Source organism: Bufo gargarizans, chromosome 4 (assembly GCF_014858855.1).
Source record: "Bufo gargarizans isolate SCDJY-AF-19 chromosome 4, ASM1485885v1, whole genome shotgun sequence".
NCBI lineage: Eukaryota > Metazoa > Chordata > Amphibia > Anura > Bufonidae > Bufo > Bufo gargarizans.
Window position 1 is genome coordinate 509,802,299 of NC_058083.1, and position 18,872 is coordinate 509,821,170.

The 18,872-nt window shown below is 41.9% G+C and overlaps 1 protein-coding gene across 1 annotated transcript in view; it reads left to right on the forward strand.

Moving 5' to 3' along the window:
* The window catches only part of TGFB2 (transforming growth factor beta 2), a 104,309-nt gene that overhangs the window by 79,151 nt on the left and 6,286 nt on the right, over positions 1–18,872 (forward strand). The window contains exons 2-6 of the mRNA XM_044289669.1: positions 5,973–6,136; positions 10,167–10,299; positions 11,441–11,551; positions 15,026–15,188; positions 15,549–15,702. Of these exons, the coding sequence (XP_044145604.1) occupies positions 5,973–6,136; positions 10,167–10,299; positions 11,441–11,551; positions 15,026–15,188; positions 15,549–15,702 (725 nt within the window). The remainder of the gene's footprint in view (positions 1–5,972; positions 6,137–10,166; positions 10,300–11,440; positions 11,552–15,025; positions 15,189–15,548; positions 15,703–18,872) is intronic.

Below are 18,872 nucleotides of genomic sequence, written 5' to 3' on the forward strand. Positions count from 1 at the left end.
TCGTTATCAGAGTCTTTTTCAATGGATAAGCTGGCAAATCTTTAGGGGGGTCTTGAGCCAAACCAGACGCGTTTCGGGGGTTAATATCGCCCCTTACCACTGAGGAAGGGGCGATATTAACCCCTGAAACGCGTCTGGTTTGGCTCAAGACCCCCCTAAAGATTTGCCAGCTTATCCATGGAAAAATGGATACCGGCTCTAGTACATAGCGGAGCGGTGTCCAGAGCGACTATTCCGAACGGCAGAGTCATTTTCTTCTACTGTGCAGCAGCACCAACACACTGCACCGGAAAAGCAGCTGCAAACAAGCTGATCTTGCAAGGACTTAACGGGACAGCGCTGAATTAAGTGAGTAAAGCGGGACGCCGCATTAACGCTCACCTAAGAAATACTATTTGAATTATCCCTGTATCCAGGAATCATCCAATTTATCTCCACAAAAACGGACATACATACAGTGCATTTTACTTGTGTTATTTTACTTTTTATTATATATGAGATTTCCAGTGATTTTGGTTAGGATTAACACCATGATGTTTTAATACTGTATATGGTCATTTATCTTAGAACTGTGTATTGTCTTTTTTAATAATAATTTTTATCAATTGTTTTAAGGTATTATACCAAAATCATTCAATAAAACATATGGTATTCCATGAACTAGAGTGCCCAGTATTTTCTTATCTGAATATATTAGACTCATTATACTACAAACCGGATTCCAAAAAAGTTGGGACACTATACAAATCGTGAATAAAAACTGAATGCAATGATGTGGAGGTGCCAACTTCTAATATTTTATTCAGAATAGAACATAAATCACGGAACAAAAGTTTAAACTGAGAAAATGTACCATTTTAAGGGGAAAATATGTTGAATCAGAATTTCATGGTGTCAACAAATCCCCAAAAAGTTGGGACAAGGCCATTTTCACCAGTGTGTGGCATCTCCCCTTCTTACAACACTCAACAGACGTCTGGGGACCGAGGAGACCAGTTTCTGAAGTTTAGAAATAGGAATGCTCTCCCATTCTTGTCTAATACAGGCATCTAACTGTTCAATCGTCTTGGGCCTTCTTTGTTGCACCTTTCTCTTTATGACGCGCTAAATGTTCTCTATAGGTGAAAGATCTGGACTGCAGACTGGCCATTTCAGTACCCGGATCCTTCTCCTACGCAGCCATGATGTTGTGATTGATGCAGAATGTGGTCTGGCATTATCTTGTTGAAAAATGCAGGGTCTTCCCTGAAAGAGATGACGTCTGGATGGGAGCATATGTTGTTCTAGAACCTGAATATATTTTTCTGCATTGATGGTGCCTTTCCAGACATGCAAGTGGCCCATGCCACACGCACTCATGCAACCCCGTACCATCAGAGATGCAGACTTCTGAACTGAGCGTTGATAACAACTTGGGTTGTCCTTGTCCTCTTTGGTCCGGATGACATGGCGTCCCAGATTTCCAAAAAGAACTTCGAATCGTGACTCGTCTGACCACAGAACAGTCTTCCATTTTGCCACACTCCATTTTAAATGATCCCTGGCCCAGTGAAAACGCCTGAGCTTGTGGATCTTGCTTAGAAATGGCTTCTTCTTTGCACTGTAGAGTTTCAGCTGGCAACGGCGGATGGCACGGTGGTTTGTGTTCATTGACAATGGTTTCTGGAAGTTTTCCTGAGCCCATTCTGTGATTTCCTTTACAGTAGCATTCCTGTTTGTGGTGCAGTGTCGTTTAAGGGCCCGGAGATCACGGGCATCCAGTATGGTTTTAGGGCCTTGACCCTTACGCACAGAGATTGTTCCAGATTCTCTGAATCTTCGGATGATGTTATGCACAGTTGATGATGATAGATGCAAAGTCTTTGCAATGTTTCGCTGGGTAACACCTTTCTGATATTGCTCCACTATCTTTCTGTGCAACATTGTGGGAATTGGTGATCCTCTACCCATCTTGGCTTCTGAGAGACACTGCCACTCTGAGAAGCTCTTTTTATACCCAATCATGTTGCCAATTGACCTAATTAGTGTTAATTGGTCTTCCAGCTCTTCGTTATGCTCAAATTTACTTTTTCCAGCCTCTTATTGCTACTTGTCGACGTATTTTTCCTTTAAAATGATACATTTACTCGGATTAAACGTTTGATCTGTCATCTACGTTCTATTACAAATAAAATATTGACATTTGCCATCTCCACATCATTGCATTCAGTTTTTATTCACAATTTGTTTAGTGTCCCAACTTTTTTGGAACCCGGTTTGTATTTAGGAGAGCCTTTTTTTAAACAAAAATGTCTATGGTCAGATGAGTGTTGAAATCTTACTTCTTATCCTGGACAGATCTTCTGCATTTCATGATCTAGAAGCTTATACATTTTTAGAAGGACATCACTGCTTTGTTTCAAAGTAATGCCACATCTTTCCACAGGTTGTATAGTATTACAGCCCAGACCAAATTCACTTGAATAGAGCTGCAACACCACACTCAACCCATAGACAGGTGGAGAGCTGGTTCGAGAAGAAAGCAGCCATGTTTCATCCAAGCCCGAAGAACTCCCTTTTATGTATGGCATAACCAGTTGTGGAAACTTGATAAAGTTATAAACCTCTTCTGAAGACTCATCATAGGGGTAATAGGAATAAAAGACATCAAGCCCATCTGTTCTGTTTTCCTTGGTCAATACAGCGCCCTAAGTCATCATGTGAAAGTGGAGGAGAAGAACCACGAGCAAAGGATGACATGAATCCTTCTAAATCTGTGTTTCCCATCAAATTTCCAAGGAATGACCAGCAGGTAATGTCTGGAGGATTTCCCATCAAGAAACATCTTGTTAAGGAAATCTTCAAGACATTACCTCGACTGGGAAACATTGATCTGGATCAATCTAAAATTTTGTTCGGTTGACTCATGGTCTCTTATATCTGTCTGTTGTTAACTGCAGTTTGCATGAAGAATCTTCACTACTGTCATAAGACATCTTGAATATGAAAAACAACTTATTTCTCAAATGGCCAAGGGTTTAGACTTATTCCAAGTGATTCATAGCTGAATTAGTCATGGTCATTTTGTTGTCACATAATTAAGACTCATATAAGTACAGCTTCTTGAATCCTTGACTCACTTCTTTGGCAGTAAAGGTCCTCAAAGACTTTCTAGTAGTTATTTAAGTGAGTTGTCCAAAGGTATTACAGTTTCTATTGATATATAGCTCACAGTGGGTTAAAAATAGAAAAAAAGCTGTTGCCATTCTGATGCTGTTCTGGGCCCCGCTGCTCTGCACTTCCTGACACCAGGTAAGGTCTGCTCAGCCAAACATTACCCGAGGTGGGACACTGCTATAGGCAATGATTGTCTGAGCTGGCGTTTCTGGAGCAGCAGATAAAGCATCAGAAGAACAGTAGCTGTGTATTGTTAAGGATGAATAGGGCTTCTTGTATGATTTTTAAGCCACATATAAAGATAAAAGTCACACCACTGTATGTAATCTGTTCCATCTCAAGTGTTTCTTTTTGGGATACCTTTCTTGAATAGTCAAGGGTGGTAAATATTTTATATTTTTGACTCTACTTTTTGAACTTACTGAAAACCAAGGAGATTCATGGTGCCAACTATTTCCTTGTGCGCATAAGACACAGTGATGCCAAATTCATGACCTTTATGAGATAACTAAGGGAACTGCTTTCTGCTATATCAGAAATCTCTCGGCTGTAGTAGAACACTTTCAATAACAGTCACAATATGTGCAGTTAAAGGGGTTGCCTGCCATGGACAATCCTTTTATTATTAGAAAGGTCCTCCTCCAATGATAAGGTGATCACAGGTAGTCCGGCTACTGGGAATTCCACTGACATATCTATGAACTCTGTGGGAGCCAGTTGACCAGTTATTCTGCAAGGGGGTCAGTCAGCACATCCCAATGCGCAGGGGCACGCTGCTATGGCTGAGAACAACACTGTAAAACAAAACATGCAATGCAACAGCTCTCTGCAAACCAAATAAAGTACAAAAAATGCATAATAATTGCTGGTGCTATACTTATAAATTAGAGATGCTTGGCAAATCATTTTGTACAAAATTATCTGAGCCCGTCTGCCACACGTCAAGGCGATCTCTGTAAGACTGGTTCCTAACACTAAATTCTACCTGTTATGTGCCATGACGGCTACCATATAATTCAGGGAGTGTAGGTTCCACATGCATGCTGGGCCTGCTTTAATTTTTGTCATCTTTGGTGCCAAAATGGCCTCCATTATATCCAAGGAATGCAGGTACCAACATGCATGCCGATCCCACTCCACACTACTCCTGGTGCCAAATGACCACCAAAGAATACAATGAGAGTTCACATTATATCTCTCCTGGTGCCAAATGGCTTCCAGTGAGTGAGGGGGAGCAGGCCAAGCTATATACTCACTAATTAAAATCAGCCTGTGGGGCAGACGAGCTGGTCAGGAGTGCACGATTTTGTACAAAATGATTTGCCAAGCATCTCTAATTTAAAAGTATAGCACCAGCAATTATTATGCATTTTTGTACTTTATTTGGTTTGCAGAGAGCTGTTGCATTGCATGTTTTGTTTTACAGACCAGTTATTCTGCAGAGCCGCCGCAGGAGAATTTCAGCATTGCACAATGCCTGTTGAAATTAAAGGGCTGTCTGTATAATGCATGGACATCTTGGGTCCTCCAGGGCAAGCGGCACTCATTTTATATATGCTCCACTCATTGTCTATGCTCTCCACTATGAACAATACAATTAGCATGCAAGCAATGCTATGTCATCATGTATGATAGAGAAGAGATGTGACATCACCATGGACAACACATCCCCAATGCCTTTTTGTTAATATGTATAGTCAAGAAACTGAGTTGGGTGAGGAATTTTTTATGAATACTTCTTGAGAAGGTGTTTCCATTGTTAGCACAGTGTCATTAGTTGTATATGGAGATAATATACCCAAGGAGAAAAAATATGGAGGAAAGGAGATACGGGCAATTTCTGGCTGCAGTACATTGTCTAAAAATTTTACAACAAACAGGTATATTCTCATCTAGCAAGAAATAGGCACAGCTCTGCTGAGCTCAGCCAGAAACAAGGAATGCTAAGCCTCAAGTTGTGTTGCTGGGTTCGGAATCTTTCCTGGAGGTCCCTAAGGTGCCTTTCAGAAATCCATTCAATGAAGGAAAATGGATAAAGGCCCCAATGAGGGGTCCAACCACATTGTATACAATGTACAATTAAAGAGGTTATGTCATGATTGATGTAAAAAATGAAATTGGAGCATCATATAGTAAACAACAATACCTTTCAAACAAAGCTAGAACCAGCCCTGTACCACACATGGGTCTAAAAAATCTCCACATTCACTGCTCCAAATGCTCTGCTAGATTCTCTTCAGGCTGGCTGCTCAGGGGTGTGTGTCCTTTCTGCTGCAGCTCTCTCCCTATCACAGCTCAGGAGGCATGTCCATGCTGCTGCAGTGCTCTAACTATCAGAGCACTTTGTCCTTTCCAGCTCTTTGCCTGTAACTGCTAACTTCTAACAGAAGATGTAAACTGAGCGTGTGTGACCACCTCAGTGAGGGGGACAAGAACTAAGGAAAAGAGCAAACAGCAGGTGGCGCCATACAGATCCCTTTTGTTGAATCGGTTAATGGCTGTACTAAATTTTTAATTATATGCATTTACAAAAGTAATCCGATCCAGTCGCTGGATTGAAAAATGTAGAATATTTTTTGTGGCACAACCCCTTTAATAGCTACTCGCCACACCCACCATCTTTTGGATTTTTGTGCTTGATTTTGGGTTCAGTAACAGCATTGATAAAAGCTGCCATTTCACTTAGCTCTTTAGTTCAGGCTCCCAAAAGTTCTTTAAAATATTAAATTACCACCAGGTTACAGATGCATATGATATTTTATATAATGAACACTATTTTACAGTACTTTTACAAAAAATATTATTACATTTTCCAGATGCCATCCACCCAAATTACTACAATCCTTACTTCAGAATCGTCCGGTTCGACGTCTCTGCAATGGAGAAAAATGTTTCCAATTTAGTGAAGGCAGAATTTAGAATATTTCGTTTACAGAACCCAAAAGCACGAGTATCGGAACAACGAATAGAACTATATCAGGTAAGCGACAGACTCATTTATATAAGTGTTTGTTAAAAGAGTGATAATGGTAAATCGATCACAGGTTGTCCAGCTGATAAGACCCTCAGTAATCTATTAGGTAAGCTAGTGTTCTGTTTCCCTGCAGCGACCCCAGAGGTGGAATGAGATATTACATAGTATCAGTGTAATGTGTGGACGTGCTCAGCCCTCCAGAGAGAATCGGTCTTTGTAGCCACAGTACACTCTGGCTAATAAGTAAATGCTCTAAAATGGGGACCACCAAAATGATGTATTTGGGTATTTGAAAAAAAATTGAGAATTTCAATGGAAAACTGAGCAGAACAGACAGCAGATGAAGTGGTAGTTAGCTCTAGTGACCATCTTGGAGCATGGCAGCTGGACCACTGCCAATAAGACATTGTTGGCATATCCTAAATTTATGCCACCAATGTCTTTGGTAAGACAAGCATTATGGAAAAAATTAGAATCAGACATCATATAGTACATGACAATACTGTTCTAACAAAGCTAGAACCAGCCGTGTACCTCACATGGATCCCGAGATCTCCACAATCACTACTCTAATTACTCTGCTAGATTATCTTCAGCCTGGCAGCTCAGGAGACTTTTCCTTTCTGCTGTAGCTCTTTCCCTGTAACTTCCACAGGCATATGGATGGTGCCAGTTGAAGATTTAAACAGAGCATGTGCGACCACCTCAAATGAGGTGGACAAAAAAATAGGAGGTGGCGCTATGCAGATAGATTTTTTTTAAACAGCTCGCTGGCTATACTAAATTTTTAATTACATGCAGTTACAAAAGTATTCAGAAAAATGTAGAATGTTTTGTGACACCACCGCTTCAAGAATATGTCTTCATGCCTGATGCTAGACATTACAGTATAATTGGCAGAGCAATGTATTCTATATTGGGTTTCCACTACTACTTGATACAATGATATGATTATATATGTTTTTATAGGCGGCACAGTGGCTCAGTGGTTAGCGCTGTTTCTGTGAGGTCCTGGGTTCAAGTCCAAACAAGGGCAGCATTTGTACAAAGTTTGTATGTTCTCAGTTTTTGCATGGATTTTCCACCAAAACGTACTGATAGGATCGGACTTAAGATTGTGGGCCTCAGTGGGGACAGGGACTGACGTGAATACCAGCAATCTTTGTACAACGCTGCAGATTATTTAAGAGCTATATAAATGAATAAAATGAATGCAGTGAATGGATTTCCATGGTCCAACCATGTTTTAGGTACATAATTGAGGAGATGCATTATAAGTGGTGTAAAAAGGAAAACTGGCTTAGTTGCCCATAGCAACCAATCATATTCCACCTTTCATTTTCCAAAGGAGCTCTGAAAAATAAAAGCTGAAATGTGATTGGTTGCTATAGGCAACTAAGCCATTTCTTCTTTATACCAGTTTTCATAAAATTCCCCTAAAGAGTAGTTGATAATGGCAGTAAAAAAAAATTCCAAACGAAGGCCAAAGCCACACTGCCGCAAATTATTATATATTTTTTAAAGGATTCTCACAATCTTCTTCCTGTCATGTGACCTCCATGGTTATACCTGTGCTCTTATGAGTGGAGGTCACTTGACAGGAAGTCCATACACAGAAGAATGTTGATGCTACCATGGCAACCCCAGAGCAAGCAAAAACATATTCTACAGTTATCCTGCAGAGATCAGATTGAGAATAATGATTAAGCAAGGAGTATATTAGAAAGGGTTGTTACTTTCCAGTATGCACATCTCCCCGTATCTCACATAATGAATTTTCTGTACCTTTTAGTACTACATTCCCTGAAAAATATGATGCATATTTTACTTCTGGAATCTGCCGCAGAAAGTCCAGGCTGAGCTTACGGATTCACCTGCCGGTCTGCATGCCAATTACCCCCATTCAGTGGGGCTGATTAGTGCATACTTACTGACATTTAACTTGGTTAATTTGGGGCATATAAGCCCTGTCCCTGGGAATGCCCCAAAAACACCTGGAAACACCCACTTATGGGTGGGGTTTCTTATAGCCCGCCCATTTGTGGCCTGGGACATCACAAATTTGCTAGGACTGTCTCTGAAAATCAGGCAACTAAGTGCTAGTTCCTGTGCACTAACCATGGCACTCTAGGGTTGTGTTTTCAGAATGCCGAAAAAAAGGAAGCATCAGTCACTGCCTCCCGTTGAAATCAGTAGGAGCCAGATTTTAGGAATTTTCCATTCCGATACTGTATCCTTGTTGGATTTTGAATAAAAAAAATGTGAACAAGGCAACCCCTTTAACCACCTCCCGTCCGCCCATTGACTATAAACATCTGGGAGGTGGTTCTCTATCTCTTAATGGATGTTTCTGAACGTCCATTCAGAGATCTCAGCTGCACGCTAATCGTGCAGCTGCAGAGCGGGTTGCACGCTGTCAGACAGCAGGGCAACCCAGAGAGAAGGCAGGGACAGTTCCCAGGTTCCCCTGCCTTCTGGATCGCTGCATACAGAGCGCTCACCGAGCACTGTGTATACAGAGCAGGAAGAGCCATGCCCTCCCATGAAGTACAATGTGTCACGAGAAAACATTTTCTGAATGGCTTGGATAAGTAAAAGCGTTTCCAAAGGTATTACCACATAAAGTGACATATGTCAGATTTGCAAAATTAGACCTGGTCAAGAAGGGGGCAAATGGCCTGGATGTGAATTGGTTAAGGTGATTTTCCCATCATAGTAAGTTAGGGTATGCTATCACTTACTGATCTGTGGGCGTGTAATTGTGAGAATTATTAGAATGAAAAGGTCATACAATCTGAAAGCGAAGAAAAAATATTGAGGTCTTCCTGAACTCTAATATTTTTTGTTTTTTTTTACATGGGACTTGGGAATGCATGGTTTCCATATTCTACAGCAGTCGTCTGTAACCAGCGCATCTCCAACTATTGTGAAACTACCACTGAGTTTGTCAGGGGATGCTAGGAGTTGTAGTTTCACATCAGCTGCAGATTACTGGCCACCGCTCTCCTTGTTCACAGACTCATAGGAGATCTTCGCAGGATAGAAGAGATTAATGTTGGTGGTCCACTGATGCTTTCTGGATATACAAGGAAATTAGATAATAACAACGCAATTCTCAGGAGGAATCGTTGCAGAGTCACATGGGGTCAGAGCTCCGTTTTGGAGGATTTCTGCCAAATGCTGACTTTATTGGAATGTGATCAGATAAGGCTGCACTTCATAAGAAGTCTTCTCGGCAGATAGCATTTATTGCTGTAAAAACTGGGAAGATCTCCGGACAGTCGGATGTCTTTTATATCAGCGGGGAGTTCACATTTACTGAGGGGTCAATAGGCAGGATTGTACAAAGAGAGTGCTGCTCCGGCGGCTGAACGAAAGAGGACATTGACTAGAAGAAATGGTAAAAGCAAATCGCCAAGATAATATTATTACTTATTTTATGCATGTATATGGCGCTGACATATTTCGCAGCGCTTTACAGACATTAGTATCAATCCAGTCCCCAATAGGGGCTTACAATCTAAGTTCCCTATCAGTTTGTCTTTGGAGTGTGGGAGGAAACCGGAGAACCTGGAGGAAACCCACACAGACACAAGGAGAACATACAAACTCCAGGCAGATGTTGTCCTTGGTCAGATTCAAACCCAGGACCCCAGTGCTGCAAGGCACCAGTGCTAACCACTGAGCCACCGTAGTGTGTGTAGATTTATATAGAGATAGATAGCTACATATTAGAGATATTAGGTAGATAATTATTAGATAGGTGATAGATATTACAAAGATAGATAGATAGCTGTTAGATAGTTGTTAGATATAGATATTGGATAGATAATGAGATATTAGATATATACTGTATATATTAGATAGATAGATATTGGATGGATGGAAAGAGCATCACATTTTCCACTGCCGCACATTTATGTTTGGAGTTTCGAAAAATTTGAAAAATGCTATATTGGTGTATAACGGTGTATTTAATGGACTACAGCCCATGTTTTACCTTGTCTTACCTTTTTGGGGGTATCTTTCTATACAGATTCTTAAATCCAAAGACTTAACGTCACCGATGCAGCGCTACATAGACAGTAAAGTAGTGAAAACGAGAGCAGAGGGGGAGTGGTTGTCATTCGATGTGACAGAAGCTATAAAAGAATGGCTCCGTCACAGAGGTAAAGATGTATCTTTGCTCATCTAATGCAGGGGTTGTTTAATTTTTTGGGCTGTGGACCACTGAATAGATCTCATCAAAAGGGACTACCAGTAAAGCGGGCCATATCACAATTTTTACCCTCCAAGTTTACTGACCTTCTGAATTCGATCTTCTGAGGGCCCATGGATCACAAGTTAGGGAACCCTAATCTAATGCTTTTCATGTACTGTACCTCCCAATACTTGAATCATAGAAGAACTGCCCCAACTGTGCGCAAGAATTTACCCAAACTCTATAGAAATGCCCCTTTTAATGCAGATTTGCATTAGACACATCCCTTGCATATATTAGACCTACATACAGAATGTTTTTCAAACAAAAACAATGCTCAACCCCATTTGTGGGACACTTTTAAACTTACTATTGATGCTTCCAGGTGTCTACAACACTTCCCAGTAAGGCTCACAAGTCCATTTAGAGGAAAAAAACACCCAAAAATTTGACTTTGTCTGACATGTCAGACAATCTACCAAAGTAAAGCTCAATACTCTCTTGCCATTCAACCAAAAGACTGTCCACCATTAAGGTCCCTGGTGTAAATGCTATACCCAGGTCCACCTTTCACTAGCAATGACCTATCTTTACCGTGTGTGATGATTTTAGACAGTATAGCCCACACCTCGTGAAAGGACCACCAATATCAGAATTTCGTCATCTCGTTGTTTGGTTCCTCGCACCTGTGGACAAACAGCAGAGGTGTAGCTATGGAAATTAAGTGGAACCATAGCCTCTTATCCACGTAAGTGGACACTAATATGTTAGAAATATCCTGAGTTGGCTGGTTACATAATTTGCATTTGCCCCAAGTTACACAGTTAACTACACGGCAGGTGGCCCTATGGACCACCATAGAGTAGGAGTTCCATTAGAATTGCAACCTCTGCACCTCAATAAATTACCCAAGTACAGTAGAGTATTCTTGCTCAAAGAGGTGGGTCACAAGTAGGGGGACAACCCATTTAAAGAAATAAAAGCATGGATGACAGGTCAAAAATGTCATACAACATTTTGAAAATTAGATCATTTTTACTCTAACAATTTGATTGCATATAAATGAATTATCATGAATTATGAATTTATATATTTTTTTTCTTTTACAGATCGAAATCTTGGATTTAAAATAAGTTTACATTGTCCATGTTGCACCTTTGTTCCCTCCAATAACTATATCATCCCCAACAAAAGTGAGGAGTTGGAGACCAGATTTGCAGGTACAGTGAACTTGTATGACAATAAATGGATATTAGCCTAGATTTGGTTACTGCTTTATACAATCAGTGTCATCACCTGGCACATTGTGGACCAGCCTAATGTCGATCAAAATCCAGTTGCCTATGTCCAAGGGCTGACATAGCCAGTAGAGGGCCCCTGAGCAAAAATAGTATGTGGAACCCTTGCAGTTAATTTATAAAGAGTGAGGGGATCATCATAGTGCTTCTCATCCCTTACTATGACTCTACTCAATCCTTCATCTAATGGATCTGAATTTTTCAGTAATTTTTATCCAGGAAAATCTCCGTACCCTTTTGTTTTTTTTATAGTAGTATGCTCCCCCTTTTCCTATAAGGGCCCTGTACCACTGCACCAATGGTATCTCTGCCCGTGCGACCTCTCTGGCACATCTTTATCCCCTATGAAAGAGCTGTCCTGGCTGTGGATCAGTACACTTACTACCCTACGTATCAGGCTCTGAAAATCCCAAATCTTCAAGGATTTTCATTCCTCAACTATATGTATGCCATACTTACCAATCTTTTTAAAGGGAACCTGTCACCTCTACTATGCTACCCTCACTGAGCGTTTCTAAATCTTCATTGTGTTACCCTAAACATATAAATTACACTTTTCATTTCATTTGCAGACGAATTCAATAAGTATTATGCATTTTTGTACTTCCCGCCTTTTATGCAAATTAACATAAGAGTCATATCTTACTTGTGTGACCAGAGAAGAGTCATATTTTCAAGCTCTGACTCATCTCAGGGTAATTTGCATATGTATCAAATCGGTTTTTTTTTACACAATAAAAGCACACAGAGCTATGGGGACTGGATATTGTGGATGTGCTAGCGGCCATCTAGCAACCCATGTCCTCAGCTCTATACCCTAAATCCAGGTGACAGGTTCCCTTTAAAAAGGAATATCAGGAAGGTTATGAAAGGAGAAAAATTAAGTGGTACAACATGTAAGAACTTTACCCGTATGCCCCCCCATTTGTAAAGGACATGCCTCTACCCTTTGGCATTTAAATCCCAAATAGTGCGTATGAACACCTTTACTACAACTCAAAATGAATCCAGAACAGACCCTCTAAAATATAGACCACAGACCAGACCCCACACCAGATTCTCCAAATACAGAGTCCACACCAGATTATCCCCAAAATATAGACCCCGGACCATATGTACAGATACCTCACAAAACATGTTAGGGCTAAGTTAAAGGGGTTCTCCCATGATTAATGAAGAAAAAAAAGATAATCAGACATCATATAGTACATAACAATATCTTTGTAACAAAGCTAAAACCAGCCTTGTACCTCACATGGATCCAGAGACCTCAACATTCATTGTTCCAATTGCTCTGTTACATTTATTTCGAGCTGGCAGCTCAGGGGCCTGTGCAGCTGGTTCAGTGAAGGAGGGGGCCCTTTCCCAGTGCCAGCAGAACCTGCCTAAACTCTATAGCTGCAGGACCTGCGAGGACATCATAGTCATGTGATCTTTTCAACAGTGGAAGTGGTGGTAGGACCTGTGATGAGTTCACCATCATGGGATCAGTGCAGAAAAGGGCAGCGCTCAGCAGTGGAGAGACATAGCAGGAGACCTGTGATGACATGGAATGAATGTGAGAGCCAGAGAAATGCTGGGAGATGTGGTTCTCCCCATTATACCTCCTTCCCTGCTTAGTTGGAGGGAAATATGTTTTTTAACTGGGACTGTATGTTAGAGGGGCTGAAGGGAGGGGAGGGCTGTTAGTTATATGGGACTGTGTGTTATAGAAGACTACTTCAAGAAAATTTAAACTAGCACATAAATAGTCGCAGGTGCACACCATAAAGCTAGCATGCAGGAAGCTAACAAAAACGGGTATGGCAGCACAACCTCTCACATACAAACAATAAAACTTGGAAATGGGGATTATACTGAATTAAAGTGGTATTATAACTACTATAAATGAAAAAATAGGAGCTCTTTGCGCACATTTTTGATCAAATGTGTGTCGGGTCCATCTACCCAAGGGGCGTACATACAGGGGGTCGCAGTTGCGACCGGGCCTGGCACTGTGGACCCCTGGCCCCGCCTTGCTGTAGTGCTGTGCCTGCCTGTATAACCCGGGCGACCAACCCGGGGCCCGTCGCCCAGTGTTGAGTTTCTGCGCTGCAGTGCCAGGCCAGCCCCACCCGTGTGGGTGCGGCGTGCCTCGTCATTTCCTGTTGGGCGGCCGCACCGGACATGACGTTTCCCTAGGCTGCGCAGGCGCACAACAACGCCCGAGACGCAGCAGGGAGAAAAGCTTTCGGGAGAGTGCGAAGAAGCCGGTGCCGGTCCGGAAGTGAAGATAAGATTTGTAAAAAAAATTCATAATTGCTCACCACATTTAGGCTACTTTCACACTGGCGTGTCTAGGTCTGCTTGTGAGATCTGTTTCAGGCTCTCACAAACAGTGCAAAACGGATCAGTTTAGCCCCAATGCATTCTGAATGGATAAGGATCCGCTCAGAATACATCAGTTTGCCTCTGTTCAGCCTCCATTCCGCTCTTGAGGCGGACACCAAAACGCTGCTTGCAGCCAAACGGATCCGTTCTGAACGGATACAAGCATTTGCATTATAGGTGCGGATCCGTCTACCAGATGGATCCGCACCTAACGCATGCTGCTGGTGGAGGGAGGGCGGCGACGGAGAGGGGGGCCCCATGGTTCAGTTTTGCACTGGGGCCCCATGGATTGTGTGTATGCCACTGCATCTACCAGGCGTCAAGGCGGCTTCTGCCGATGGGCCCCTAACACTAACAGAACTGCCTCTCCTGGGCTTGACCTAAGCCTACAATATTCAGGGCGGACCCATCTGCAGAAGCCACCGTGACGCCTGGTAGATGGGCCTGACACACATTTGATCAAAAATGTGCGCAAAGAGCTTCTCCAAGTTTTATTGTTTGTATGTGAGATGTTGTGCTGCCATACCTGTTTTTGTTTGCTTCCCTTTATAGAAGACTGTAAGAAAGAGATGTTTTTTTTATATGGGACTGTTATATAACATTGAGGGGAGATAACTGGTTTCATTTACATGGGACTGGATATTATAGAAGACTGGAGGGTGAGGAGTGATGTTATTTACATGGGGCTGTGTGTTGGAGGGGCTGAAGGAGGGGATTTAAGTTATTTACATAGGACTACATGTTATGGAGAACTGAAAGGAAGAGAAGTTATTTACATGGGACTGGAGGGAGAGAACTGGTGTTATTTACACGGGACTGCATGGTATAGAAGACTGGAGGGAGAGGAGTGATGTTACTTACATTGGACTGTATGTTATAGAAGACTGTAAGCAAGAGAGGTTATTTACATAGGACTGGAGGGAGAGAACTGGTGTTATTTACATGGGACTGCCGATATAGTCACTGTCGATTATATATCTGCTTAACTTGCAGATTTGAATTATGATTCCAGTTTTTATATTTTAGGTATTGATGACACATTCTCATATCCCATTGTGAAGCCTGGTCCAAAAAAGCAAAACAACCATACTCCCCATCTACTGCTGATGCTGCTACCGCCATACAGACAAGATTCCCAGCAATCAAGTCGGCGGAGGAAACGGGCGTTAGATGCTGCGTATTGTTTCAGGTATGTGAATAGACTTGATGGTAAAATTTTTAATCAGGTGTTCTTTAAACGGGTTGCCTGGTTTAGAAAGCCCATTTTAAAATATGGCACTCTATTAGAGATTATAGAGTTAATAACCGGTAATTAGTTTTCATCTTTACCCTCACCACTGGATAATTGATGCCAGTTATTATAAACCCAAGCCAACCTGACCATGTATTATATAGACAACCTTTGGATTTGAAAGAGCTTCATGTAATACTTCTTAGTGAGTGCACTAACCAAGTCACCATGTAGAGGAAATGGCAAAAATGTATATTTTAAGAAAACTGACCAGCAGGAAAACCATATGAAGTTAACCGCGATGGTTGTTTCTTCTAGAAATGTTCAAGACAACTGTTGTCTACGATCTTTGTATATTGACTTCAAGAGGGACCTTGGATGGAAATGGATACATGAACCGAAGGGCTACAATGCAAACTTTTGTGCTGGAGCTTGTCCCTATTTATGGAGTGCTGACACCCAGCACAGTCGGGTAAGTTAACCTACTTCATTGGTGTATCTTTCTCTACTTAATGTGCTTTGAGTCCTACTGGGAGAAAAGCGCTTTACAAGTGTTTCGTTGTTGTTGTACTTAGAATTGGCATATACAGTATGAGCTATATGTAGAGTCTCCCATCACCATCCATGGACTGTCTAGTGGGCACCATTGTTGACGCAAAAGTCAACCTCATTTGGAAAGAGTCTTTTAAACAATTTCCTCTGGTGGGTTGCCTGATCTGACATGGCTGATAATAGTAATCTAAAGGTTGGTAAAGATGACCATTCCTTGTGTTGTGCTTAGATTAAAGGGGTTATCCAACCTTATATCAGACCTCACAGAGTGGCCGTCCCACGGTAGTGATCATACTTATCTGGTCCTCTACCACTGAGTTTGGTCTCTTGCTCCCCAGCCAGCTCTTCATCTCTCTGGTACACTGATATCAACCTTCTGTTGACTGGAAGGGAAGCGCACATGAGCACTGCCAATTACTGGCCGCAGCAGTGACCTGTGTCCCTTGCGCCACAAAAGATTGTCATGTGAAGCAAGGAGAGCAGGTCACTGCTGCAGCCAGCTATAGGCTGCAGTGCTCACATGCGCCCCTGTCAAAAGGATGTTGATATCAGTGCACCAGGGAGATGAATAGCCAAATGGGGAGCAACCCAGCAGTGGGGACCAGATAAATATGATCACCACTGCGGGTCGGCCACTCTATTGGGTCTGATATGTTGGATAACCCTTTTAATGTAGGGAAGTCATTGATGATGCCTTCCCTGCTTAGTTGAGCGATGGTAAGATATCATTGGCAAATGCATAGTAGTACAAAATTTGGCAACCAATGATATTTTGTGATGGGTTGGTGTGCTGGCATGAAGCATCACAACACGTTCTCCATTTTCATATCTGCTATACCCCCCTTCCACACACACTCGCACACACAGACACTCTATGTAGCTAGTTTATTTGTTAATACTACATATAACAGTCTAATATTAAGATTTGAAATTTGTTGCATTCAAAAGCCCCCTGGAGTCTTTAAGAAGACCTCTCCTTTAAGTATCTAGATCATATTTTCTGTGACAGATTTTCATTTCCAGCTTACACTCTATGTACTTTCCATCTTCCTCGAGAGGACCTTCTGTCCTAGAAGAGTGTTTTTCAATGCAATTTAGTGTGGTCATTTTCAAGAGGTTTCTAATCTCTATACGTTGGAGTTTTCTACCACCTTACTTGGATATATAGAGGAACATCTAGAACCTTAGTAAAACCTCACTCCTTGCTTTACAGGAGAAATATTCTCAGGAAGTTCAGCTGTCACAAATATCTTTTGGGCATTTACGGTACACAAGACGCCAGCAGGAATGTAACACAACGTAGGCTTTGTAGAGATGCTGAAGAGGTCTTCTGTGTTCAGATATAAATAGTCCATTGAACCTGTAGGAAAAGGTCACTTTGTGTTTTGCTAACCTATTAATGGCATCCTTATAAATCTGTAAGTGATGCCACTGGGTAACCTACACACTTCCTATAGTTCCACAGAAATAGACCCAAATTATATACAGTAGATAGTTGCATTACAACTTTGAGACTTGAGTTTTTGTATTTTATAACTTTTTTATATTTGGTTTTGTATATTTATTTTTCTTGTCAAATGTGCAATTGTTGCTTTTAAAAAAAAATATATATAAAGGGCTTCTTTCCACCTAGATGTTTTCCTAAAGGGGTTGTACATTAATGGAGGGCTTTTGGCAGCCCCCCCCCTCACTTAGCCGGACTGGTAAAAGGAAGTTCACTTGTCTGCTTTGCAGCACTGGCTCCCCGCTCCTTCTTCTCCTAGCCTGTGATGCTCCACTGTTTACCCTCGCTGAAAATGAACGGATGACTAGATCCCCTTACATCGTGTATGTCACGCTTCGGTAAGGGAGGGAAACCCACACCGAACGTAGGAGGGAAAGGGGTGAGGGGAAAAAGGCCTGGAAACTAAGGAAAGAAGCAGGTCACCTCCTAGAGAAACCCTAATCCAAGTCTTGACTGACCGTAAGTATGAACTGACCCCAGAGGTAGGAAAGTTCTTACACAGGAACCTAGAGTCCTAACTCAACCTGTAGTACCCTGTTACTAATGTTAGGACAAGAGACAACCTGTTCCTCCAAACGGTAGGACGAACAGGAGTCTCACTCAGGCCTGAACACAAATGGCAGGGAAAAGAGCAACACAAGAAAACCCAAACAATAAAACAACAGAGGAAGGAGACACTTAACTTTAAGTAGCTATGAAAGCACAGGAACTCAGCCAAGATCCAAACACCAGCAATCCAAAACAAGACTGAAGCTATAAACCACACCACATGGTGGGAGGAGCCACAATAAATAGGGAAGGTAAAATTACCACATAAGCAACACCTGAGTCAAGGGGTGTGGCCATTACCAGAAACAACACAGACAAGAATTGATCCACAAGAAACCTGTCAGATCAAACCACTTGTTGCTAGTCTCACTGATCTCCTGGCACCTGTCACGGGAATGTCCGTGACAATGTGACCATTTATCTTGATGTAAAGGAAGCTGGTCACCACGTGGCCAGTGATTGGCTACAGGAGGCATCAAACTGGATGTTTTCAGCTAGGGAGCCCAGTGGAGCATCGCAGGCCTGGAAGAGAAGGAGGGGGAACCAGCACCGGGGCGCAGGTAAGTAAGCTTCCCTTTAGAGGTCTGGCCATGTGGGGGGCTTTTCCAACCAACCACCCCCACCCCGGCATTCTTGCACAATCCCTTTAATATACATGACTGTATTATGAATGTGTTGTATGTGTCCATATTGTGATACCTATAGAAATCTATGGTCCCATTGGATTTCATATTATGAAGCAGAGCTTCTAGAAGTGAATGTGATGTTGCATGGAGGCACCGTAGCATATGGGAACACATGGTTCTGTCAACTTTTGATAAAATGGTGTATGGCCAGCTTAGAGAATCCTTCACCATGGTTTTGGGCTATTATCTGAGGTAGTACATGAGTAGTACTGTAGATAAGGAGTCCAGATCTCAATTTATTTTCCTACTGCTGCCACCTAACCTCAGATCCCCCATAAATATTATTACTGGACATAAATACATTTAAAAGAAATTAAATTCTGGTCCGAATCGCAACAAAATTTAAATTTA